At 43.6% G+C, this 25791-nt stretch overlaps 1 protein-coding gene across 3 annotated transcripts; it reads right to left on the bottom strand.

The window, feature by feature from the left end:
• Window positions 1-337: 337 nt before the first annotated feature.
• On the bottom strand, window positions 338-19457 carry LOC118357932 (phytanoyl-CoA hydroxylase-interacting protein-like). 3 transcript variants are annotated; one of them, XM_035735238.2, is made up of 5 exons: window positions 19198-19457; window positions 7939-8118; window positions 6453-6627; window positions 1757-1874; window positions 338-1657 (listed from the first exon to the last, which is right to left on the bottom strand). In XM_035735238.2, the coding sequence occupies exons 2-5, from the start codon at window positions 8104-8106 to the stop codon at window positions 1114-1116; spliced, it is 1005 nt and encodes a 334-aa protein (XP_035591131.1). In that variant the 5' UTR covers window positions 8107-8118; window positions 19198-19457; the 3' UTR covers window positions 338-1113. The 3 variants fall into 3 exon arrangements, with proteins under 3 accessions (XP_035591131.1, XP_035591132.1, XP_035591133.1); XM_035735239.2 differs by having other exon boundaries at window positions 7939-8115; XM_035735240.2 differs by lacking the exon at window positions 19198-19457 and adding an exon at window positions 8489-8573 and having other exon boundaries at window positions 7939-8115.
• Window positions 19458-25791: the final 6334 nt, after the last annotated feature.

The raw sequence follows: 25791 nt of genomic DNA, 5'->3' as shown, positions 1-25791 counted from the left end.
CATTTAAAATCCTACAATGTGACTTTCTGGATTTTTTTCTCATTTTGTCTGTCATAGTTGAAGTGTACCTATGATGAAAATTACAGGCCTCTCTCATCTTTTTAAGTGGGAGAACTTGCACAGTTGGTGGCTGACTAAATACTTTTTTGCCCCACTATATGTTTCAACAAAATACTTTAAGACTTTTAATCAAGTAGTATTTTACTGGGGGACTTTCACTTAAGTCATTTTCTATTGAAGTATCTTTACTTTTACTCAACTATGAGTATTGAGTACTTTTTGCACCACTGTACATGATTCACAGCTATTGTGTCACACTGAAAATGGTTTAGTGGTCCTTCTGTAGCTCAGTTGGTAGAGCATGGCGCTTGTAACGCCAGGGTAGTGGGTTCGATTCCCGGGACCACCCATACGTAGAATGTATGCACACATGACTGTAAGTTGCTTTGGATAAAAGCGTCTGCTAAATGGCATATATTATTATTATTATATTATTAATGTCTGATCACAGGAATCATAACACATCTGTTGTGGGCATTGATTTGGGGCATTTTCTTTTTGACCAAATGACATCCTACAGTCAATTCAAATCTTTATTATTCACTTATCATAAGCATTGACTCAATAACAATGTTTGAACATTTTCAAATAGTAATTCAGTTGACAGTGTGTTTTAACGTACAAGAAATATTGGAATCATCTAAGACCAACAGGTACTGTAAGGAAAAGATGGAAATATCATACGAATATATATCATACGAAATGTTATTCGACAAATACAGTGTTACACAATGTGTACATCACAGCTTCCTCAAGCAATGGAGGATCTCAAACATATGGTCCTCTGTATCAAACTGTAAGCCCAGAATCTATCGTGCCTTTCTTTGGGTCCACATGATGATTGATAATTTTGGAGATTTTGAATACTAGTAGCGACGGAGAGGGATGGGGCAGCCAGCATGCACATACCCCAAGAGATGGGCTGTCCCAGTTGTGTTACTTTACCTTACACTATGAGATAGATGAAATCGCTCTGCACATTTCTCTACATCTGCAGCTATGCCTACACAAATCCTCAGTGTTCTCTAAAGCCTGTCAGTCCAGCCCGTTCTCTCAGCGGCCCACACTGATGTTGCACACCTTGCAGCTGGGGTCCTTCTTGGCGTTGGCCGTCGTCTGGCTCATCTGGTGGTGGCCACTGATCTTCACCACACTGCCCTGCTCCAGATGTATCGGCTCTGTGTACAGCACCTCCAGGATGATATCACTGGCGTGGCAGAACAAGGACTCTTCCTCTTGCCTCTGAGAGGGGATGTATGTCAGGAAGGGGTTGGCAGTCAAGTCCAGCAGGGGGAGACTGGTATGGCAGAAATTATCCCCCTCTGAGCCAGCAGGGGCCAGTACCAACACCACATAGTGATAGGCTGTGTACATACAGTAGAAGTCAGCAAAGTAAAGATTAGTGTTGCGATTCAGCAGGTTCCCGGCCGGGATCTGGAAACGCAGGGGGCCGTAGGGGGAGTCGTTTGGAGGAAGACCTGTGTCAAACTCAGTGTTGCAGCTGAGGAAGACTCCCTGCAGTTTGCTGTTGATAGGAGAGCCATGGCTTCCACTATTGTCTTTCATGGCTGGGCGCATCAGCCCCCCACACTCAGTTCTAACAGAAAAGGAGAAACATTTGTAAGTTTTGTTATTGAACTTCACAGCACATCCATATATACCTGTGTGTATTTACAGAGAATTGTGTGGAACTGACCTGACATATTGAAAATAATCAGGGTGCTGGTTGCGATAAAATACAGAGAACCTTAGCAATCTTCCTGCAGAACCCTTCGCCTTGCCAAGGAGCTGTTTGAGGTGGTCCATGGCATAATCTGTGTCAAACAACAACTGTCAGTTATGAAGTCCCTGCTTCAAATCCTTTTTTGGGCAAATTCAATTGAATCTATACTCTAAAGCTGGTTATACTGTATGTATGTAAATACTGTATATACAGTTGAAGTCGGAAGTTTACATATACGTTAGCCAAATACATATAAACTCAGTTTTTACAATTCCTGACATTTAATCCTAGTAATAATGCCCTGTCTTAGGTCAGTTTGGATCACCACTTCATTTTAAGAATGTGAATTGTCAGAATAACAGTAGAGAGAGAAATTGATTTCAGATTTGGTTTCTTTCATCACATTCCCAGTGGGTCAGAAGTTTACATACACTCAATTAATATTTGGTAGCATTGCCTTTAAATTGTTTAACTTGGGTCAAACATTTCAGGTAGCCTTCCACAAGCTTCCCACAATAAGTTGGGTGAATTTTGGCACATTCCTCATGACAGAGCTGGTGTAACTGAGTCAGTTTTGTAGGCCTCCTTGCTCACACACGCTTTTTCAGTTCTGCCCATAAATTTTCTATAGGATTGAGGTCAGGGCTTTATGATGGCCACTCCAATACGTTGACTTTGTTGTCCTTAAGTCATTTTCCCACAACTTTGGAAGTATGCTTGGGGTCATTGTCCATTTGGAAGACCCATTTGCGACCAAGCTTTAGCTTCCTGACTGATGTTTTGAGATGTTGCTTCAATACATAATTTTGGGAGCAATTTCCACACCTGAATGTACCACGTTCGTCTGTACAAACAATAGTATGCAAGTATAAACACCATGGGACCACACAGCCGTCATACCGCTCAGGAAGGAGACGCGTTCTGTCTCCTAGAGATTAACGTACTTTGGAGCGAAAAGTGCAAATCAATCCCAGAACAACAGCAAAGGACCTTGTGAAGATGCTGGAGGAAACAGATACAAAGGTATCTATATCCACAGTAAAACGAGTCTTATATCGACATAACCTGAAAGGCCGCTCAGCAAGGAAGAAGCCACTGCTCCAAACCCGCCATAAAAAAGCCAGACTATGGTTTGCAACTGCACATGGGGACAAAGATCGTACTTTTTAGAGAAATGTCCTCTGGTCTGATGAAACAAAAATATAACTATTTGCCATAATGACCATCATTATGTTTGGAAAGAAAAGGGGGAGGCTTGCAAGCCGAAGAACACCATCCCAACCGTGAAGCACGGGTTTGGCAGCATCATGTTGTGGGGGTGCTTTGCTGCAGGAGGGACTGGTGCACTTCACAAAATAGATGGCATCATGAGGAATGAAAATAATGTGGATATATTGAAGCAACATCTCAAGACATCAGTCAGCAAGTTAAAGCTTGGTCGCAAATGGGTCTTCTAAATGGACAATGACCCCAAGCATACTTCCAAAGTTGTGGCAAAATGGCTTAAAGACAACAAAGTCAACATAATGGAGTGGCCATCACAAAGCACTGACCTCCATCCCATAGCAAATTTGGGGGGCAGAACTGAAAAAGTGTGTGTGAGCAAGGAGGCCAACAAACCTGACTCAGTTACACCAGCTTTGTCAGGAGGAATGGGACAAAATTCACCCAACTTATTGTGGGAAGCTTGTGGAAGGCTACCCAAAACGTTTGACCCAAGTTTAACAATTGAATGGCAATGCTACCAAATACTAATTGAGTGGATGTAAGAATGAAATAAATTAAAGCTGAAATAAATCATCCTCTCAACTATTATTCTGACATTTCACATTCTTAAAATAAGGTGATGATCCTAGCTGACCTAAAACAGGGAATTTTTACTGGGATTAAATGTCAGGAATTGTGAAAAACTAAGTTTATATGTATTTGGCTAAGGTGTATGTAAACTTCCGGCTTCAATTGTGTATATACACAGTACCAGTCAAAAGTTTGGACACACCTACTCATTCAAGGGTTTTTCTACATTGTAAAATAATAGTGAAGACATCAAAACTATGAAATATCACATATGGAATCATGTAGTAACCAAAAAAGTGTTAAACAAACAAAATATATTTTATATTTGAGATTCTTCAAAGTAGCCACCCTTTGCCTTGATGAAAGCTTTGTACACTCTTGTTATTCTCTCAACCAGCTTCAACTGGTATATATATACACAGACGCCTCACAAGTCCTCAACTGGCAGCTTCATTAAATAGTACCCACAAAACACCAGTCTCAATGTCAACAGTGAAGAGGCGACTCCAGGATACTGGCCATTTTGCCCATCTTAATCTTTTCTTTTTATTGGCCAGTCTGAGATATGTTTTTCTCTTTGCAACTCTGCCTAGAAGGCCAGCATCCCGGAGTCGCCTCTTCACTGTTGACGTTGAGACTGGTGTTTTGTGGTTACTATTTAACAAAGCTGCCAGTTGAGGACTTGTGAGGCATCTGTTTCTCAAACTAGACAATATAATGTACTTGTCCTCTTGCTCAGTTGTGCACCGGGGCCTTCCACTCCTCTTTCTATTCTGGTTAGAGCCAGTGTGCGCTGTTCTGTGAAGGGAGTAGTACACAGAGTCGTACCAGATCTTCAGATTCTTGGTAATTTCTCACATGGAATAGCCTTCATTTCACAGAATAAGAATAGACTGACCAGTTTCAGAAGAAAGTTATTTGTTTCTGGCCATTTTGAGCCTGTAATCGAACCAACAAATGCTGATGCTCTGAATACTCAACTAGTCTAAAGAAGGTCAGTTTTATTGCTTCTTTAATTAGAACAGCAGTTTCAGCTGTGCTAACATAATTGCAAAAGGGTTTTCTAATGACCAATTAGCCTTTTAAACTTGGATTAGCTAACACAACGTGCCATTGGAACACAGGAGTGGTGGTTGCTGATAATGGGCCTCTGTATGCCTATGTAGATATTCCGTTAAATATCAGCTGTTTCTAGCTACAATAGCCATTTACAACATTTACAATGTCTACATTGTATTTCTGATCATTTTGATGTTATTTTAATGGACAAAAAAATGAGCTTTTCTTTCAAAAACAAGGACATTTCTAAGTGACTTCAAACTTTTGAATGGTAGTGTATATGGACCCCAGTCTGGGTCTCAACTTATTATTGAGAGTAAGAATAGTAGAATACACCATGTGCATTTTCTAAATTTGGTTGTGGATCAGCAGTTTTTCTCTTGTTAAGTCAGTCACTGACAGTCACTTAATTAGCCATGTCAGCTAACAATGTCTTGACTTGTAGTAATAAACTTGTAGTAATCATGGCCAAATATTGACTAGTCACGCAGGGCATGTGTCCACGGGCCCTGACCTCCATGGGGCCCCCATTGATTTTGTTAGTCATTCTCACTCAGATCATATTTTTATTTGTTTAACCCTTATTTTACCAGGTAACTTGACTGAGAACGCATTCTCATTTACAGAAACAACTTGGGGAATAGTTACAGGGCAGAGGAGGGGAGATTAATGAGCCAATTGGATGCTGTGGATGATTAGTTGACCATGATGGTATGATTGACACATTGGGAATTTATCCAGGACACCGGGGTTAACACCCCTAGTCTACAATAAGTGCCATTGGATCTTTATTGACCACAGAGAGTCAGAACACCCGTTTAACGTCTTATTGAAAAGACGGCACCCTACACAGAGCAATGTCCCCAATCATTGAGCTAGAGTGCCTCCTACTGGCCCTCGAACATCAATTCCAGCAGTATCTGGTCTCCCAACCAGGACCAACCCTGCTTAGCTTCAGAAGCAAACCAGCAGTGGGACGTATGGTGGTGTGCTGCTGGATAAACATGGCAAAAGTCATTACTTTAAAATGGCAAATGTTCTCTCTCCGTTCCATTGCAAAATGTGTGGAATTGCAGAAAACGTTCTGTAAATCTGCAACATTTTCTCTACGCCCCTTGGCAAAATGTGTAGAATTGCAGGAAATGTACTTATAAAACTGAGTTTTCTCTCTTCACCGTCAAGAGGGGTGCCACTAAAATGTTTTGCCGCGAGGTGAGGTGCCCCCCAACTAAATCTTGCTTAAAGGCTAGAGCCTGGCCTTTGTGCTGCTATAAAAACAATAATATATTTATTTTATATAGTGCTTTTCATACCAAGTACAATCTCAAAGCCACTTTAAAAACAAAGAAACGTAACTTAAACAAATGTAGGGATCTGGCAGACTGTAACGTCGTTCTTCGTTTGTCAAAAGAGAGTCGGACCGAAATGCAGCGTAGTGTTTACTCATGACTTTAATAGGAAAAGTGACACATGAAATAACGATACAAAATACAAAACAACAAACGGAACGTGAAACCTAATTACAGCCTATCTGGTGAAACTACACAGAGACAGGAACAATCACCCACAAAATACACAGCGAAACCAGGCTACCTAAATACGGTTCCCAATCAGAGACAACGAGAATCACCTGACTCTGATTGAGAACCGCCTCAGGCAGCCAAGCCTATACAACACCCCTAATCAGCCGCGATACCAAATACTACAAACCCCAATACGAAATACAACAACATAAACCCATGTCACACCCTGGCCTGACCAAATAATTAAAGAAAACACAAAATACTAAGACCAAGGCGTGACACAGACATACCCCCTGTGCAGAACTCGACCACCTGGCTCCAGTCAGACACCAGGTACTCTCCATCTGCCTGTCTTACTGCTGTCTGCACAGCAACACAGTACTCTGTCCGCGGGCTCAGGAACCAATGGCCTCTCACTGCCATGGGTAAGGGCACCGCCTTGGCCACCAATTTGGTGGGCACATCCTAATGGGTGAAACAAGGATACATGTTAATTCAAGTGACTCATTAGTTGAATTACAAGAGTACAGCAATTCATTGATACAAATGCCATTTTCGGTAGTTTCTAAATGCTTATTATGTAATCATACTCGTGAATTTGACATTTCTGCCACATATTGTGGTACAAACTGGTCTAGCTAAGCTGCTGTATATCTAACCAATTTAGTGGCTTTGTTTTGGCCAGGGGCTCTAAGACGCAACAAGCTCAGAACTAATTGCAACCACCTCAGAGGGGCCACATATCCATGGCAACCACCCTGGTGCAAAATTGTTTGTGTCAGTTTGATTCCTGAGTGATAGAAACACGCTTCCAATCAAGTACTCGGCACAGCTCTGGACAACGGAAGTCAGGAGCTTTTGTAAAGGCTGAGTATATTCAGCACAGAACAAATCCAGGACACTAACTGATCAGAAATGAAGAAAAATGAATACCTTGCATTGCTGACTCAAATGTGTGAAATACGGAAAGGACTTATGAGATAGAAATGACAATAAATAGAGAACCTTATCAAAGTAGGTAATCAAGTATCTAATGTGTGGATAGAGTAGGTGTAGAGATAAGTAAAGCTCAGAAGCACCCATTTAGGGTTGACTGAGCATGACATCTTTTATTTCAATCATTCAAATTCTCCCTCTGTCACAAGATAAGAGATTACCTCAAATAATAGCCATAAGGTCCTTCCAACGGTAAGGCAATTGAATCTGCTGCAAATGCATAATTTCTGTCTGTTAGGAAGGATCCCATTGTAAATAACGGTCACTTCATTTTCTATTTCAAACATTCTTGTATTTTATATAATGATTGCAATTAGCTAAGCCTATATATGTTTTACCCCCAACATGTTGTTAAGAAAATAAAAGGAAATTATGGGTAGTGTAGAGTAGCTCAGTTCAGAGATCGGTCTGGAATAAAATCACAGTTCATAGCAAAGAGAACAGAGCTGCAGTTTTTAGGCTTTGTCAGTTTTTAGCCATTGAAGAGGAAAGAAATGTGACAATGAGCTGCTTGCCCGAAGCTGTTTTGTAGCACACAATAGACACTGCACAGACACTGTCTCATGCAAGGCCATCTCTGGTTATATCAAAATATATCACATCCCATGTTGTAGTGAAATGTATTTTATTGGAGAACAGGATGGAATGACGTAAAAAACATGGCTCTAGACAGTGGGAGTCAGAGTCATGATGGTAATGGTCATTAAGTTAAGGGGGAAGGATGGGGGGCCGGGGAAGGTTTTATGAGGGAGAAAAGCAGTGACAGTCTGTCAGACAGACCCTGTGCTTGAAGCGGTTGGGATCCCCGCCCTCCTTGCGGCTGAGGTCAATGAAGAAGTGTGTGGCCTTGGCAGTATCCTCAGGGGTCATGTGCCAGCCGATGCGGAAGGAGTCGCAGGTCACCTCACAGATCTGGATATTATGGGGGGTGGAAAGGGCTGTCTCCATGGTTGTTAGCTGCTGAACAAGAAGAAAAAGGAGATCAGATGGGATCAGATTGTAACACTGTGATAAAGACTTATAGGTGCAGGACTGAGAACATTTGATAAAATAAAAAAACCTCCAGTGGAATAGCTACGTTGCAATATTTTCCCATGTCCAATCTCAATTCCTTCCTTTCAAGCTATTTTTGATCATTCTAAATCCATTGTGACTTGTAATACTAATCAATGAATCACGATTGCATATATTAGATTAGTTTCACTTTCTCAACTTCCTCGTCATGCATAGAGGGCTGGGACAAATACTGTGCTAAAACACCAAGATGGAAAGATTATACAACAATGACACTGCCAGCTACAGAACATGCCTCAGACCAAATTCAATTAACCTTTAGTTCGGGGACCTGTCTGTGGTCACATCTCCTCTCCTCTGCCGTATTTGCTGCCCTTCTCTCTCTCTCCTCCCACCCTCTTTCGCCCTCCACTGGCTTTTCCTTCATCACAATATACAACCCTATATTACGCCCACAGCCAATTGACTGGTCTCTGCAGGTTCTCCTTATTTCATAATCCACCAACAGCAGTCGCCTGGCAACCAGGCAACATCGGCCACCATGTTCAACCCTCTAGTTTTACATTACCTCATTTACCTCATCTGCAAGTCTAAGGAAATGGTCCTACAGTCAGAGCTTAAAGGTCCAATATCAAAAAAATTCTGGGTAACAATTAAGTACCTGTGATTGTTTTCAATCAAAATGGTAAAAAAAAAAAACATCTTAGTAAAGAGCAATTTCTCAAGCAAGGATTTTGTAAGGACTGTCTGGGAGTGGTGTGGGGAGGGGAAAACTGAAAACTAGCTGTTATTGGCAGAGAGGTTTGAAACTCTCTTTCTTATTGATCTATTTAACTCATTTACCTCCTGGTGATGTCACCAGGCAGCCCAAAACTCCATCCCATCAAAACAGGCTGACATTTCAGGTGGTCTTTTCCAACAGCTCTTACACTAATAGGACATTATCATAATTTTCACAATTTCACAATTTTATTCCAACCTCATAGTGTGGAAATATATACTGTGCATTCAGAAATTATTCAGACCCCTTGACTTTCACATTTTGTTAGGTTACAGCTTTATTCTAAAAGGGATCAAATAGATTTTTCCTCTAATCAATACACACAATACCCCATAATGACAAAGCAAAAACAGTTACTTTTATTTAATTGTTTTGCTAATTTATTCAAAATAAAAAACGGAAATATTACATTTACATAAGTATTCAGACCCTTTACTCAATACTTTGTTGAAGCAACTTTGGCAGCAATTATAGCCTTGCGTGTTCTTGGGTATCAAGCTTGACACCTGTATTTAGGGAGTTTCTCCCATTCTTCCCTACAGATCCTCTCGAGCTCTGTCAGGTTGGATGAGAGCGTTGCTGCACAGCTATTTTCAAGTCTCTCCAGAGATGTTCGATCAGGTTCAAGTCCGGGCTCTGGCTGGGCCACTGAAGGACATTCAGAGACTTGTCCCGAAGCCACTCCTGCATTAACTTGGCTGTGTGCTTAGGGTCGTTGTCCTGTTGGAAGGTGAACGACACATCTCATCTCACCACACTGAGGTCCTGAGCACTCTGGAACAGATTTTCATGAAGGATCTCTCTGTACTTTGCTCCACTCATCCTGACTAGTCTCCCAGTCCCTGCCGCTGAAAAACATCCCTACAGCATGATGCTGCCACCACCATGCTCCAGCGTAGGGATGGTGCCAGATTTCTTCCTGACGTGACGGTTGGCATTCAGGCCAAAGAGTTCCGACAGACCAGAGAATCTTGTTTATCATGGTCTGAGAGTTCTCCAAGTGAGCTGTCATGTGCCTTTTACTGAGGAATGGCTTCCATCTGGCCACTCTACTATAAAGGCCTGATTGGTGGAGGGCTGCAGAGATGGTTGTCCTTTATTTATTTATTTATTTTTACCTTTATTTTACTAGACAAGTCAGTTAAGAACAAATTCTTATTTTCAATGACAGCCTAGGAACAGTTCAGGGGCAGAACGACAGATTTGTACCTTGTCAGCTCGGGGATTCGAACTTGCAACCTTTTGGTTACTAGTCCAACGCTCTAACCACTAGGCTACCCTGCCGCCCGTCCTTCTGGAAGTGACCATCGGGTTCTTGTTCTCCTCCCTGACCAAGGCCCTTCTCCCCCAATTGCTCAGGCAGCTCTGGGGAAGAGTCTTGGTGTTCCAAACTTAAGAATGATGGATGCCACTGTATTCTTGGGGACCTTCAGCGCTGCAGAAATGTGTTGTTACCCTTCCCCCTATCTCTGCCCTGACACAATCCTCTCTCTGAGCTCTACGGACAATTTCTTAGACCTCATGGCTTGGTTTTTGCTCGGACATGCCCTGTCAACTGTGGGACCTTATATAGACAGGTGTGTGCCTTTCCAAATCATGTCCAATCAATTGAATTTACCACAGGTGGACTCCAAGTTGTAGAAACATCTGAAGGATGATCAATGGAAACAGGATGCACCTGAGCTTAATTTCGAGTCTTATACCTCTGAATACTTACGTAAATAAGGTATTTTTGTTATTTATTTTCATAAATTTGCAAACATTTCTATAAACCTGTTTTCGCTTTGTGATTATGGGGTATTGTGTTTAGGTTCATGATGACATTTCTTTTTTTTAAAATCCATTTTAGAATAAGGCTGTAATGTAACAAAATGTGGATAAAGGCAAGGGGTGTGAATACTTTCCGAATGCACGGCATAAAACAAGAAAATCACGTTTTTGACTGCACTGGACCTTTAACAGAACTTCTGAGTAAAATTGAATCAAACTTTTATTTTCTAAGTTGGATGTCATCTCTGATTGAATGTATTTCCTATGGTGCTCAGAGCACTATGAAAGCTGAGCAAGCAGAACGAGTGCAACTCAGGGGATATGGCATGTGACGTGTATGGAAGAAATAGAAAAAACGTGAATTGACAGGATAAGGTTATCTATGTATGGTCTTATTTATTTGCCCATAACAGCCAGGGGATTCAGGCTGGTGAACATAGCCTTGAAGACTGGAGTGTGTGTAATCTGTGGGTTAGCCTATTGTTTTTGATTAGCTGTCACATTCCCTCTCCTGAATTGATGATGCCATTGGTGTGCCTTCCAGGGTAAAAACAATTATCTCCCTCTCCGTTCCTGGCTGCTGTGAGTATGAAAGACAGGCAGGGAAGGCATCAACTTGTGAACTCCAGTCTACTGGCCTCTTTTCAGTTGCATGTTTTCACCCTCAGTAATTCCTGAGATGAATTATCATTATATAATTATATAAATGTTAATGTCTCCTCACCAGGATCCTTGACCTGGGGAAAGGTTATTGGGTTTCATGTATGTTCTCGAGTTGTCTTTGAACTAGCCTTTGATGTAATTAAGTTTTATGCAGACCTAGCAGTTGGATTAAATATTAATCATCGAAATGAGAAGTTGTTCGGCTCATCTTTATATCCATGCCTTACACTTAGAATATAATGTATATTTTTTGTATCTCTGTCATCCTTCTTTGTCCTATTTTTCTCCCGTCTCATAATGCCAATAGCTTGGTACAACACGACATATGGCCCATTTCCCTGATTATAAGAACAGACACGTGTAACATGTGCTGTAACAGTTTGATGCTCAGCAGTATGCGGCTAGCAATAAACAGTAGTAGTACAGACAGCATCTCTGTTATATTGTGTGATATTTGTTTATTATAGTGAGAGTGGATGTTACAGTGAGTGGATGGTGGAGAGACTGCGTGTGTGGTTTATAGTATGTGAGGTTCACTGTGTCACACATGGGTGTACATACTGCCTGGTCCTGTAGTGCATCTGCTTACCTAGGGCTGAGGCGTTCATTAAATATTGTCAGCCGGTGATTGTCATGCAAAAGACTGCTGGTTTCACCGTAATTTACTGTAATTAACATAAACACCTATAGCGTCTCCAGGCCTCCACGCATACAAGCCTCTGTCGTGCGCCTTTGAAAAATCTACATTTGAAAATAGTGTAATAAATCAGTTGAATATACACCATCACAATAAATCTATTTCAGAAGAACAGAATATGAGTTGGACTACTGAATGTTATTCTGCCATGCCATAGGCCGTAGGCTTGTTCATTTAGCATACAATATATAATTATAAGTCCTGTACCATTATTATACTGTATATTATATGATTTTATAGGAAGAATAATCTAGTTGAACTTAGCTGAATAAAATAGAAAGGATATTTTTCCCATTCTGGAGCGAGTGCTCATATGAAGCCGCTATGGTGAGAATAAACCTGATCATTTGAAACAGGACCAAAAAACTAGATTTAGAGTTATTTGGTAACTTTAGTTGTGAATGATACAATATAAAGCTTTAGAAATCAAAAAATAAATGGCCTGCATGAAGCTACTAGGCTATTGATGATTTGAGAAATTGATGATGATGATGATGATTGTGGTCCTTCTGTAGCTCAGTTGGTAGAGCATGGCGCTTGTAACGCCAGGGTAGTGGGTTTGATTCCTGGGACCACCCATACGTAGAATGTATGCACACATGACTGTAAGTCGCTTTGGATAAAAGCGTCTGCTAAATGGCATATATTATTATATTATTATTAGAAAGTGGCAAAAAAAAGCTTGTCATCTGTTCCTTGCCTCAGGGTGCACATACTATTCTCTGATCAAGTGATGATATTTTCACCCATCAGACTATTGTCAATTGAATCTTGTCTTTACTAATACAGTACAAGTCAAAAGTTTGGACACACTTACTCATTCAAGGGTTTTTCTTTAATTTTACAATTTTCTACATTGTTGAATAACAGTGAAGACATCAAAACTATGAAATAACACATATGGAAACATGTAGTAACCAAAAAAGTGCATTTTATATTTGAGATTCTTCAAAGTAGCCACATTTTGCCTTGATGACAGCTTTGCACACTCTTGGCATTCTCTCAACCAGCTTCACCTGGAATGCTTTTCCAACAGTCTTGAAGTAGTTCCCACATATGCTGAGCACGTGTTGGCTGCTTTTCCTTCACTCTGCGGTCCAACTCATCCCAAACCATTTCAATTGGGTTGAGTGTGGGTGATTATGGAGGCCAGGTCATCTGATGCAGCACTCCATCACTCTTCTTCTAGGTCAAATAGCCCTTACACAGACCGGAGGTCTGTTGGGTCATTGTCCTGTTGAAAAACAAATGATAGTCCCCCTAAGCACAAATCAGAAGGGATGGCATATCACTGCAGAATGCTGTGGTAGCCATGCTGGTTAAGTGTGCCTTGAATTCTAAATAAATCACTGACAGTGTCACCAGCCACTCCCACATCATCACACCTCATCAGCCATGCTTCACAGTGGGAACCACACATGCGGAGATCATCTGTTCACCTACTCTGCGTCTCACAAAGACACTGCGGTTAGAACCAAAAATCTCAAATTTGGACTCATCAGACCAAAGGACAGATTTCCACAGGTCTAATGTCCATTGCTCATGTTTCTTGGCCCAAGCAAGTCCCTTCTTATTATTAGTGTCCTTTAGTAGTGGTTTCTTTGCAGCAATCCGACCATGAAGGCCTGATTCACGCAGTCTCCAATGAACAGTTGATGTTGAGATGTGTCTGTTACTTGAATTCTGTGAATAATTTATTTGGGCTGCAATCTGAGGTGCAGTTAACTCTAATGAACTAATCCTCTGCAGCAGAGGTAACTCTTGGTCTTCCTTTCTTATGGCAGTCCTCATGAGAGCCAATTTCATCATGGCGATTGATGGGCTTTGCGACTGCACTTGAAGACATTTTCAAAATTCTTAAAATGTTCCATATTGACTGAACTTCATGTCTTAAAGTAATGATGAACTGTCCTTTCTCTTTGCTTATTTGAGCTGTTCTTGCCATAATATGAACTTGGTCTTCTACCAAATAAGGCTGTATATCACCCCTACCTTCTCACAACAAAACTGATTGGCTCAAATGCATTAAGAAGGAATGGAATTCCACAAATTAACTTTTAATTGAAATGCATTCCAGGTGACGACCTCATGAAGCTGGTTGAGAGAATGCCAAGAGTGTGCAAAGCTATCATCAAGGCAAAGGGTGGCTACTTTGAAGAATCTCAAATTTAAAATACATTTTGATTGTTTGGTTACTACATGATTCCATATGTGTTATTTCATCGTTTTGATGTCTTCACTATTATTCTACAATGGAGAAAATAGTAAAAATTAAGAAAAAACCTGGAATGAGTTAGTGTGTCCAAACTTTTGACTGGTAGTGTTTGTAAATGGCCCATTATGGCCCATTATGAAATGGGCAGGAACAGGGGCAAGAGAAAAAATACATATCATCCTTATGCACTCGATTAGCAAATAGAGTCCACTTTCCCACCGGTTCATTTCACTCATGTCAGGTAAGCTACTTCAGTTATTTTGTTGTGTGATAGGTGATATTTCTCCTAAACTCTGTATGCCATGGACTCTCCAACCCTGTTCCTGCAGGTACCCTGTGCTTAATTTAGGAATCCAAGTGAAATCTCTCCGGGAACATCAATAGTAACATGACACATATTTCATTGAACTGTTGACAGCCCCTCACACTGCGTGCTGGAAAACGGAATGAAGGAGCGAGGAGAAGATGGAAACGCACAGTGGTGAGATATTCTGTAGCTAAAGGTAATGTGTCAGCCTAGTATAAAAAATGCCTTGTTACTATGCCCTATTTTTCAAAATCAAATACAACTGCAATATAATTGTAGGTTCTCTCTGAATTAGTTTAATTTAGGCTAGACCAATTATGTACCAAATATATCTTAATCAGTATTATTATTATTTTTTTTTCTATCTGTTTTTTAGGGTTGGGCTCATTTATATACAGTTGAAGTTTACATACACATTAGCCAAATACATTTAAACTTAGTTTTTCACAATTCCTGACATTTAATCCAAGTAACAATTCCCTGCCTTAGGTCAGTTATGATCACCACTTCATTTTAAGAATATGAAATGTCAGAATAATTGTAGAGAGTATGATTTATTTCAGCTTTTATTTCTTTCTTCACATTCCCAGTGGGTCAGAAGTTTACATACACTCAATTAGTATTTGGTAGCATTGCCTTTAAATTGTTTAACTTGGGTCAAATATTTCAGGTAGCCTTCCACAAGCTTTCCACAATAAGTTGGGTGAATTCTGGCCCATTCCTCCTGACAGAGCTTGTGTAAATGAGTCAGGTTTGTTGGCCTCCTTGCTCGCAAACACTTTTTCAGTTCTGCCCACAAATGCTCTAAAGGATTGAGGTCAGGGCTTGTGATGGCCACTCCAATACCTTGACTTTGTTCTTAAGCCATTTTTCCACAACTTTGGAAGTATGCTTGCGGTCATTGTCCATTTGGAAGACCCATTTGCGACCAAGCTTTAACTTCCTGACTAATGTCTTGAGATGTTGCTTCAATATATCCACATCATTTTCATTCCTCATGATGCCATCTATTTTGTGAAGTGCACCAGTCACTCCTGCAGCAAAGCACCCCCACAACATGATGCTGCCACACCCGTGCTTCACAGTTGGGATGGTATTCTTCGGCTTGCAAGCCTCCCCCTTTTCTCTCCAAACATAACAATGGTCTTTATGGCCAAACAGTTCTATTTTTGTTTCATCAGACCAGAGGACATTTCTCCAAAAAGTACGATCTATGTCCCATGTGCAGTTGCAAACCATAGCCTGGCTTTTTTATGGCAGTTTTGGAGCAGTGGCATCTTCCTTGCTGAGCGGCCTTTCAGGTTATGTCAATATAGGACTCATTATACTGTGGATATAGATACTTTTGTACCTGTTTCCTCCATCTTCACAAGGTCCTTTGCTGTTGTTCTGTGATTAATTTGCACTTTTCGCACTAAAGTACGTTCATCTCTAGGAGACAGACCGTGTCTCCTTCCTGAGCGGTATGACGGCTGTGTGGTCCCATGGTGTTTATACTTGAGTACTATTGTTTGTACAGATGAACGTGGTACCTTCAGGCATTTGGAAATTGCTCCCAAGGATGAACCAGACTTGTGGAGGTCTACAATTTTTTCCTGGGGTCTTGGCTGAGTTCTTTTGATTTTCCCATGATGTCAAGCAAAGAGGCACTGAGTTGGAAGGTAGGTCTTGAAATATATCCACCTCCAATTGACTCAAATTACGTCAATTAGCCTATCAGATGCGTCTAAAGCCATGACATCATTTTCTGGAATTTTCTAAACTGTGTAAAGGCACAGTCAACTTAGTGTCTATAAACTTCTGACCCACTGGAATTGTGATACAGTGAATTATAAGTGTAATAATCTGTCTGTAAACAATTGTTGGAAAAATTACTTGTCATTCACTAAATAGACTGTAGTTTGTTCGCAAGAAATGTGTGGAGTGGTTGTAAAACGAGTTTTAATGACTCCAACCTAAGTGCATGTAAACCTCCGGCTTCAACTGTTTGGCCTATGTATTTGCATAAGCTCTAATATGCATATAGTTGTTTTTAATTAATCATCAGGTTAGAAAGCACTGTCCATTTAGTTGTGTTAGGCTTTGAAACAACATCCACAAGTTCCATGTTTTCCACTCAGTTTCAACCTTTTTTTAAATTGATCAATCACGGTGAGGTATGTTTTAAAAGCACCTACTATTTTGATGATGTGTTTAATGTGATTTTAGATTGTATTTGCATTGATGTCAGAGTGGTTAGAGGGACAATAGAGCCCTTAGTACCAGACCATTAGCACCCTGACTATCATTAGTGAGTTGGGTACTACTTACACATGTCCAGAGTGCATAAGAGATTACCATGACTAAATGGTCACATAGAACCCTATGACTCATGACTGCCGGTGTGGCGGTAATATGGTCACCGCAACAGCCCTATGTGTACCAGAGGGAGCTGGTGGGAGGAGCTATAAGAGGACGGACTCAATGTTATGGCTGGAATAAATAGAACTGAGTCAAATGTGATTTCCATATGTTTGATACCGTTCCTTTTATTCCATTCCCTTATTTACAATGTGCCTGTCCTCCTACCAGCCCCCTCTACTATGCACTGTATGTGGCCTGAAGAGCCATTGTGTTCTGGTCCACCTCATGATGGCGGCAGCTCATTAAAGCCACAGAGCTGTGAAATGTGTGAGCTAGCTTGTTCACACCAGGGATGAGGGAGCTGGCTGTGGCACCACACACATTCCCTCCCTGGGTCTCCTGTGTTACCCAGCTGCTGCCTGCCTGTCTGCTCCTCTCCCTCTTTTCACACACACAGAATTTAGGGCAAGAGGAGATTCTCATAGAGAAAACCATCAAAGCCTCCTAATTTCCAGTTGTGCTTGCTCCACTTTCTGACTGAATATGTCTGAACACAGTTCAAACGCAAGTCCCCCACATCATTTAAATAGTCCTCCCTAAGCTCTTAATTATATATCAGTATGCTAAATAGAGAGATATTTCATTCCACTGTCTTTCCCCTATCTAATTGCCCATAATCAGCTAATTAGATCTGCAAGAAAACAGACTATTGAACTACATAGATCAATTCCACTCTTGGGTAAAGCAATTGAATATAATAATAATTATTATTATTATTCTTGCCTCTGGTCTTTGATAGTAACACATTTTACAGTTTGACTCATAGATTTGTTTGTTATGTAAATATGTGATGTGTTCACAGTGGGAACTGTGAAGGGCATATTACTCATTCTCATTCTCCAGTGATCTAGAACCCTGATGCATACATTATCACTGTGCTGTGACAGTGTGGTGATGAATGCTGCTGCATACACCAAAAATGAATAGTGTACGCACAGTAAGCAGCTCCATGCCTCAAAGGCTGCATACATACAGGCAGACCAATTCTGATATTTTTTTCACTAATTGGTCTTTTGACCAATCAGATCAGCTCTGAAAAAGATCTGCTGTGAAAAGATCTGACGGGATTGGGGAAAAGATCAGTTAGTGGAAAAAATATCAGAATTGGTCTGCCTGTGTAAACACAGCCTTTGACATTTTTCTGCTAGAATAGTGGGTATCAGGTGCATATAAGATACAAGTCATGGGATGTGTCCTATAAGGTGGAGGGTCATACATATGTGACAGTCAGTTGACTGAGGTTGAGGAAATGAAGCGACAGAGAGGCAAGTTTAGCGTGCCTTCTGCTCCACATCAGGTCATGGTAGAGGGACTGTGTGATCTCCAATTAACTGTATCCTCTGTCTACACCATATGGTGTGCTCTACACTGAATCACTGTGTGGTAATCACTGTGTGGTAATCACTGTGTGGTAATCATTGTGTGGTAATCACGGTGTGGTAATCATCATGTGGTAATCACTGTGTGGTAATCATTATGTGGTAATCATTGTGTGGTAATCAGTGTGTGGTAATCACTGTGTGGTAATCATTGTGTGGTAATCACTGTGTGGCAATCATTGTGTGGTAATCATTGTGTGGTAATTACTGTGTGGTAATCATTGTGTGATAATTGTGGTAATCATTATGCTATCAACAAAAAGGATCCTATTTGCACAGTGGTTCTTGTAATCTCTCAAAGCTCGTTTGTGATTGTGACTGTTTAATACATATTTTAGCCAGGTTATTAATGACTGTCAGTCATAGACAGATCTCTACACATGGGCTGATGATAATCACACCTGCATTGGGGCAAATTCTAAATGCCTGTACCACAGCTGAGACTCAAAACAGTTTATTACAAGATCATTGGCTTGACATAATGCACTAACTGCAAAAACACAGACTGCCCGATAGCATAATATAATAATTCTTTCTACCTCAATAATAAGAAATGTAAACAGGCATTCTAACACTAAGCACACTCACATTATCAGTGGGTCAATGTATCTACAGTACATAGTGTCGAACAGTAAAAGGAGAATGCCCTGGTAATAAGCATGGAAAAAAGAGCATGCGATTTCCAGCATATAAATGAACCAACTGTCATCCTATTTACTGTGGCTCTACAATAGGTTTTGTTTACCTTCTGAACACTTGATGCATTAAGAGACTGACTTAAAGAGAAATCAGATGGAAATATAACCTTACCTCCGTGTGGTAGGTGAGTGTCTATGCAAACAAAATGCAATAGGTCCTTAACCAGAGAAGATGACTGCAGAAATCTATTCTATTTTACCCCTTTATTTTCTTCTGCAGTCGTTGATAGATTCCCCCAGGAAAACCGACTAGGAAGTAAAATGAACACTCCTTTTCTCTTACTCTTATTCTCACTTGATCTTCCTCTACTCTCCCTCTCTCGTTCCCTCTCATTCACTCTCTCTATCACACACACTCCCTCCCACTCTCTCCTCCTCTAGCTGGGCTTTGATAAGGATATTTACTGGACTGCTGTACAGCTGCATCGCCTAATGCAAAACGACTGCTGATGCTGAGAACACAAACAAGAGATTTGCAACTGAGGTGCGTGAGCAATTGGGATAAGCCATTCACCGACATCAGCACCAACTTGCTGACAAATGGCAACGCAATTACACATCACTGACGAGCATGCCTCTAATGGGACAGGGACAGCAGCTGTACATAGCTGACAGTAGCTGACAGAGAAATCATCCTACATCTGACTACACAGACTCATACCGTATATCCGATGATGCCAGGAGGGGATGGAGGGGGTTCTGAGGATGCATGTAGTCCAGTGCTTAAGCTCACAGAGTTACACCATATGGGCATCCTCCACAGTACCTCCACCATCCATAGGACAGGAAGAGACTGGTACTGGATGCTTGCAAAGAAAAATATTATTGAAGATAGAGATGTGCTTGCATATTAAAAGAAAATTTGTTGGTCCGGCTGTAAGTGGAAAGAGCAACCTAACCCTTTGAAGAAATCAAATGAAAAGGCTGATATTGCCACAGGCCTATATTATGTGGCCGTTTGAGGCTGAAATAACACATATGATCATTGAATCATAAAGACAGCGTAGGACTAAATGGAATCTGGACAAATATGTGTAGACAGCCTTCGGTGAGGTGAATAAGTGCATATTGGACATTCATAAAAGCTGTTCATTCTCTCTAGGGCATTGTTGACTAAATACTCTGTTTGCTGCAGCATTGTCTTCATTTAAAGATACACTCTGTGATTTCCCAGGACTGGGCTGTGTGAGTTATCACCCAGCACCCAGGCTCTTTTAAAAGGTTTGCCAGCCACAACTTACTGATTCCATCAAAATGCAATCATTCATCATTAGACATTCCAGCCATGCAAGGGCAAGATGGAGGGGGCTGGAGCAGCAGGGGGAGGGAGCAGGGTCACAACACAACTTATGCCTCATTTACATGCTTGTCGGAACTAGGAAACTGACATTCAACTTGCTAACTGCTTGAACATAACACAGCACATATACTACAACCAGTTAGCAAGTTGGAGTTTCCTAGATTCCAAAAGGACATGGACACAGCATTAAGGCGTTTAAACGCTTCCCAGACAAAACTGTAAGAGTTTGTGCATATATTGTAACGACATGTAACGTTTGTTGGTTTGGACTTAGGTAAAAAAAATTCCGGCTGATCGGACACACATTTCTTCTGAGGCTAGCAGAAAGGGGCCAAAGACTGTCATTGGTCAACCTTAGAGATTCTTCAATTAAGTCTTTGTTGACTCATTTTCATGCACATTTTGCACATCAAAATGAATACAGTTTCTTGAGTTATTTTAGCTTAATTCTGACTCCTTTGAGGACGTGTATACTGGCTACGGCTTCTCAAAATGGACAAACAGTAGGCCTACTTTTGCACTTCTTTCTAGTTTTACTAAGCAAAGGTTTTAAGGGAGTATGCAAGCACACTTGTTCGGTTCACAGAACTGAAGCATGTTGAGGCATAGGCCTACTGTCACGATCATTATATAAATAATCGGACCAAGGTCCAGTGTGAGTAGTGTTCCACATATTTATTACAGTGAATCTTCACCACAAAGACTTCACGAACATGCAGTACATAGCTCACATAGATACAAAAAAACAAAACAAAAACAATATCCCACATCACAGGTGGGAAAAATGACAACCTAAGTATGATCCCCAACTAGAGGCAAAGATATTCTGCTGCCTCCAATTGGGAACCAAACTCACACACCAACATAGGACTAAAATGACTAGAAACCCCCCACTAGTCACGCTCTGACCTATTACAACATAGAGAACCCCAAGGGCTCTCTATGGTCAGGGCGTGACATCTACTGCAAATGTTGCAGGCTTGTTAGACTATTATTATGTTTTCATGTGTCACGTTCTGACCCTAGTTATTGTGTTAATTGTTTGTTTTAGTTGGTCAGGACGTGAGTTGGGTGGGCATTCTATGTTTTGTGTGTCTAGGTTGTTTTTCTGTGTTTGGCCTAGTATGGTTCTCAATCAGAGGCAGGTGTCGTTAGTTGTCTCTGATTGAGAATCATACTTAGGTAGCCTGGGCTTCACTGTTGTTTTGTGGGTGATTGTTTCCGTGTCTGTGTTTTACACCACACGGTACTGTTTTCGGTTTTGGTTATTCACGTTACGTTTATTGTATTGTATGGAGTGTTCAGTTTATGTGTTTAAATAAACAACTATGGACACTTACCACACCGCATATTGGTCCTCCAATCCTTCTCGCCACTCCTGTTCAGACGAAGAGGAGGAAAACCATTACAGAATCACCCACCAAACAAGGACCAAGTGGCGTGGTAATGAGCAGCAACAGCGGCCGAAGACACAAGACTCCTGGACGTGGGAGGAGGGGGAGTTTGTGCATATACTCCAGGGGAGTGTCGCCATCCCAAGGTGCAGCAGGAGAAGCAGCAGCGGCAGGACCAACAGCAGCTGCAGCAAAAGCAGCAGCAGGAGAAGCAACAGAAGCAGCAGAGGAAGCGGCAGCAGCAGCAAAAGCAGCAGCAGGAGAAGCAACAGAAGCAGCAGCAGCAGCAGCAAAACCAGCAAAGGGTGGAGGCATTGAGGAGAGCAGAGGCAGCCGGAGAGAGGAGCCATCGATACGAGGGAACGCGACTGGCAAGGAAGTCCGAGAGGCAGCACCAAAAATGTATTGGGGGGGCACTTGGAGCTGTCGGCGAAGCTGAGGGCTGAGTCTGAAAGGGTCGAGGAGTTATTGGACAGATTGGAGGAGAGTGAACGGATGGGAGATGAGGAGACACTCGAGGAGTTGTTAATAGAATTGGAGGAGAGTGAAGAGAGAGAGCTGTTGATTTGGCGTAGTATGCAAGGCATTCGCCCTGAGGTGCGTGTCCCCAGCCCGGTACCACCAGTGCCGGCACCCCGCACCAGGCTGACTCTCCGTGCCATCAATACAGGTGCTCCCGTCTGTCCGGCGCTACCACAGTTTCCGCCCCTCAGTCCAGAGGCACCAAAGCCCCTCAGTCCAGAGGCGCCAGAGCCCCTCAGTCCAGTGGTGCCAGAGCCCCTCAGTCCAGAGGCGCCAGCGCCCCTCAGTCCAGAGACACCAGAGCCCCTCAGTCCAGAGGCACCAGAACTCCTTTGTCCAGCACTGCCAGAGCCTTCCTCCTCTCCGGCGCTGCTGGAGTCTCCCCCTTGTCCGGCGCTGCCAGAGCTTCCGCCCGCAAGTCCAGAGGTGCCAGAGCCCCTCTGTCCAGCGCTGCCAGAGCCTTCCTCCTCTCCAGCGCCGCCGGAGTCTCCAGTCTGCCCAGCTCCGCCTGAGCCGGCCGTCTGCTCAGCGCCGCCTGAGCCGGCCGTCTGCCCAGCGCCGCCTGAGCCACCCGTCTGCCCAGCGCCGTCTGAGCCGCCCGTCTGAGCCGCCCGTCTGCCCAGCGCGGTCTGAGCCTGAAAAGGTTAAGGAATTATTGGACAGATTGGAGGAGAGTGAACGGATGGGAGATGAGGAGACACTCGAGGAGTTGTTAATAGAATTGGAGGAGAGTGAAGAGAGAGAGCTGTTGATTTGACGTAGTATGCAAGGCATTCGCCCTGAGGTGCGTGTCCCCAGCCCCGTACCACCAGTGCCGGCACTCCGCACCAGGCTGACTCTCTGTCCCATCAATACAGGTGCTCCCGCCTATCCGGCGCTACCAGAGTTTCCGCCCCTCAGTCCAGAGGCGCCAGAGCCCCTCAGTCCAGAGGTGCCAGAGGCCCTCAGTCCAGGGGCGCCAGCGCCCCTTAGTCCAGAGGCGCCAGAGCCCCTCAGTCCAGAGGCGCCAGAGCTCCTCTGTCCAGCGCTGCCAGAGCCTTCCTCCTCTCCGGCGCTGCCAGAGTCTCCCGCTTGTCCGGCACTGCCAGAGCTTCCGCCCGCAAGTCCAGAGCCGCCAGAGCCCCTCAGTCCAGAGGCGCCAGAGCCCCTCTGTCCAGCGCTGCCAGAGCCTTCCTCCTTTTCCAGCGCTGCCGGAGTCTCCCGCCTGTCCGGCGCTGCCAGAGGCGCCAGAGCCCCTCAGTCCAGAGGCGCCAGAGCCCCTCAGTCCAGAGGCGCCAGAGCCTCCCGTCTGTCCAGAGCCGCCAGAGCCTCCCGTCTGTCCAGAGCCGCCAGAGTCTCCCGTCTGTCCAGAGCCGCCAGAGCCCCTCTGTCCAGCGCTGCCAGAGCCTTCCTCCTCTCCAGTGCTGCCGGAGTCTCCCGCCTGTCCGGCGCTGCCAGAGTTTCCGTTCTCAGTCCAGAGGCGCCAGAGCTCCTCTGTCCAGCGCAGCCAGAGCCTTCCTCCTCTCCGGCGCTGCCGGAGTCTCCCGCCTGTCCGGCGCTGCCAGAGCTTCCGCCCGCATGTCCAGAGCCTCCAGAGCCCCTCAGTCCAGAGGCGCCAGAGCCCCTCTGTCCAGCGCTGCCAAAGCCTTCCTCCTTTCCAGCGCTGCCGGAGTCTCCCGCCTATCCGGCGCTACCAGAGTTTCCGCCCCTCAGTCCAGAGCCGCCAGAGCCCCTCTGTCCAGCGCTGCCAGAGCCTTCCTCCTCTCCAGTGCTGCCGGAGTCTCCCGCCTGTCCGGCGCTGCCAGAGTTTCCGTTCTCAGTCCAGAGGCGCCAGAGCTCCTCTGTCCAGCGCAGCCAGAGCCTTCCTCCTCTCCGGCGCTGCCGGAGTCTCCCGCCTGTCCGGCGCTGCCAGAGCTTCCGCCCGCATGTCCAGAGCCGCCAGAGCCCCTCAGTCCAGAGGCGCCAGAGCCCCTCTGTCCAGCGCTGCCAAAGCCTTCCTCCTTTCCAGCGCTGCCGGAGTCTCCCGCCTGTCCGGCGCTGCCAGAGTTTCCTCCCCTCAGTCCAGAGGCGCCAGAGCCCCTCAGTCCAGAGGCGCCAGAGCCTCCCATCTGTCCAGAGCCGCCAGAGCCTCCCGTCTGTCCAGAGCCGCCAGAGTCTCCCGTCTGTCCAGAGCCGCCAGAGTCTCCCGTCAGTCCAGAGCCGCCAGAGTCTCCCGTCAGTCCAGAACCGCCAGAGTCTCCCGTCTGTCCAGAACCGCCAGAGTCTCCCGTCTGTCCAGAGCCGCCAGAGTCTCCCGTCTGTCCAGAGCCGTCAGTCAGCCTAAACTACCCCTCAGTCCCGAGCTACCTCTCAGTCCTGAATTACCTCTCAGTCCTGAGCTACCCCTCAGTCCTGAGTTACCCCTCAGTCCGGTGGGCCTGTTGTTTAGGGTTCCCAGGTCAGGGTCGGCGGCAAGGGTTGCCGTTCCTAGGAGACCACAGAGGCGGACTAAGACTATGGTGGAGTGGGGTTCACGTACAGCGCCAGAGCCGCCACCGCGGACAGATGCCCACCCAGACCCTCCCCTATAGGTTCAGGTTTTGCGGCCGGAGTCCGCACCTTGGGAGGGGGGTACTGTCACGTTCTGACCCTAGTTATTGTGTTAATTGTTTGTTTCAGTTGGTCAGGACGTGACTTGGGTGGGCATTCTATGTTTTGTGTGTTTAGGTTGTTTTTCTGTGTTCGGCCTAGTATGGTTCTCAATCAGAGGCAGGTGTCGTTAGTTGTCTCTGATTGAGAATAATACTTAGGTAGCCTGGGCTTCACTGTTGTTTTGTCGGTGATTGTTTCCGTGTCTGTGTTTTACACCACACGGTACTGTTTTCGGTTTCGGTTATTCACGTTACTTTTATTGTTTTTGTATGGAGTGTTCAGTTTATGTGTTTAAATAAACAACTATGGACACTTACCACGCCGTATATTGGTCCTCCAATCCTTCTCGCCTCTCCTTTTCAGACGAAGAGGAGAAAAACTATTACATCATGCAATTCCTGAACTATATAAAAATAACACCCAAAAACAAACAAATTGTTTGTTTATAAATAGTATGTTGATCTATGGCTTTGTAAATGTACATATGTTTTCTGTATTCAAATAGTCTTACCAAACTCAAATCCTGCGCACAAAAAGAGAGACCATGTGTAAGGTTATGTATTTATTTTCTTAGTCAACCTTGTGTTGTGTTTCGTTGTGTTCTTGAACGTAGCCCTGTCTTTCATTTTTGTTCAATGATTTCACCTGTGTTAGTTACTCACCTGGTCTCATCAGCTCCTTATTTAGGTCAGTTCATTCTGTTTGTAGCTTTGTGAGGTATTGTTCATTTTGACTCTGCTAAACCTTTGCCTAGCCCATTTGTAAGAAACAGTTATAGACTTAATTCCCAGTTTTGATTCACCTGCCTGTTTGTCTACCTGTGTATGACCATTGCCTGCCTGTGACCACTATTCCTGCCTTCTGTGAAGGCAAAATAAAC

The sequence above is a fragment of the Oncorhynchus keta genome, chromosome 25 (assembly GCF_023373465.1).
Source record: "Oncorhynchus keta strain PuntledgeMale-10-30-2019 chromosome 25, Oket_V2, whole genome shotgun sequence".
NCBI lineage: Eukaryota > Metazoa > Chordata > Actinopteri > Salmoniformes > Salmonidae > Oncorhynchus > Oncorhynchus keta.
This window is presented reverse-complemented; position numbering and strand designations above follow the sequence as displayed.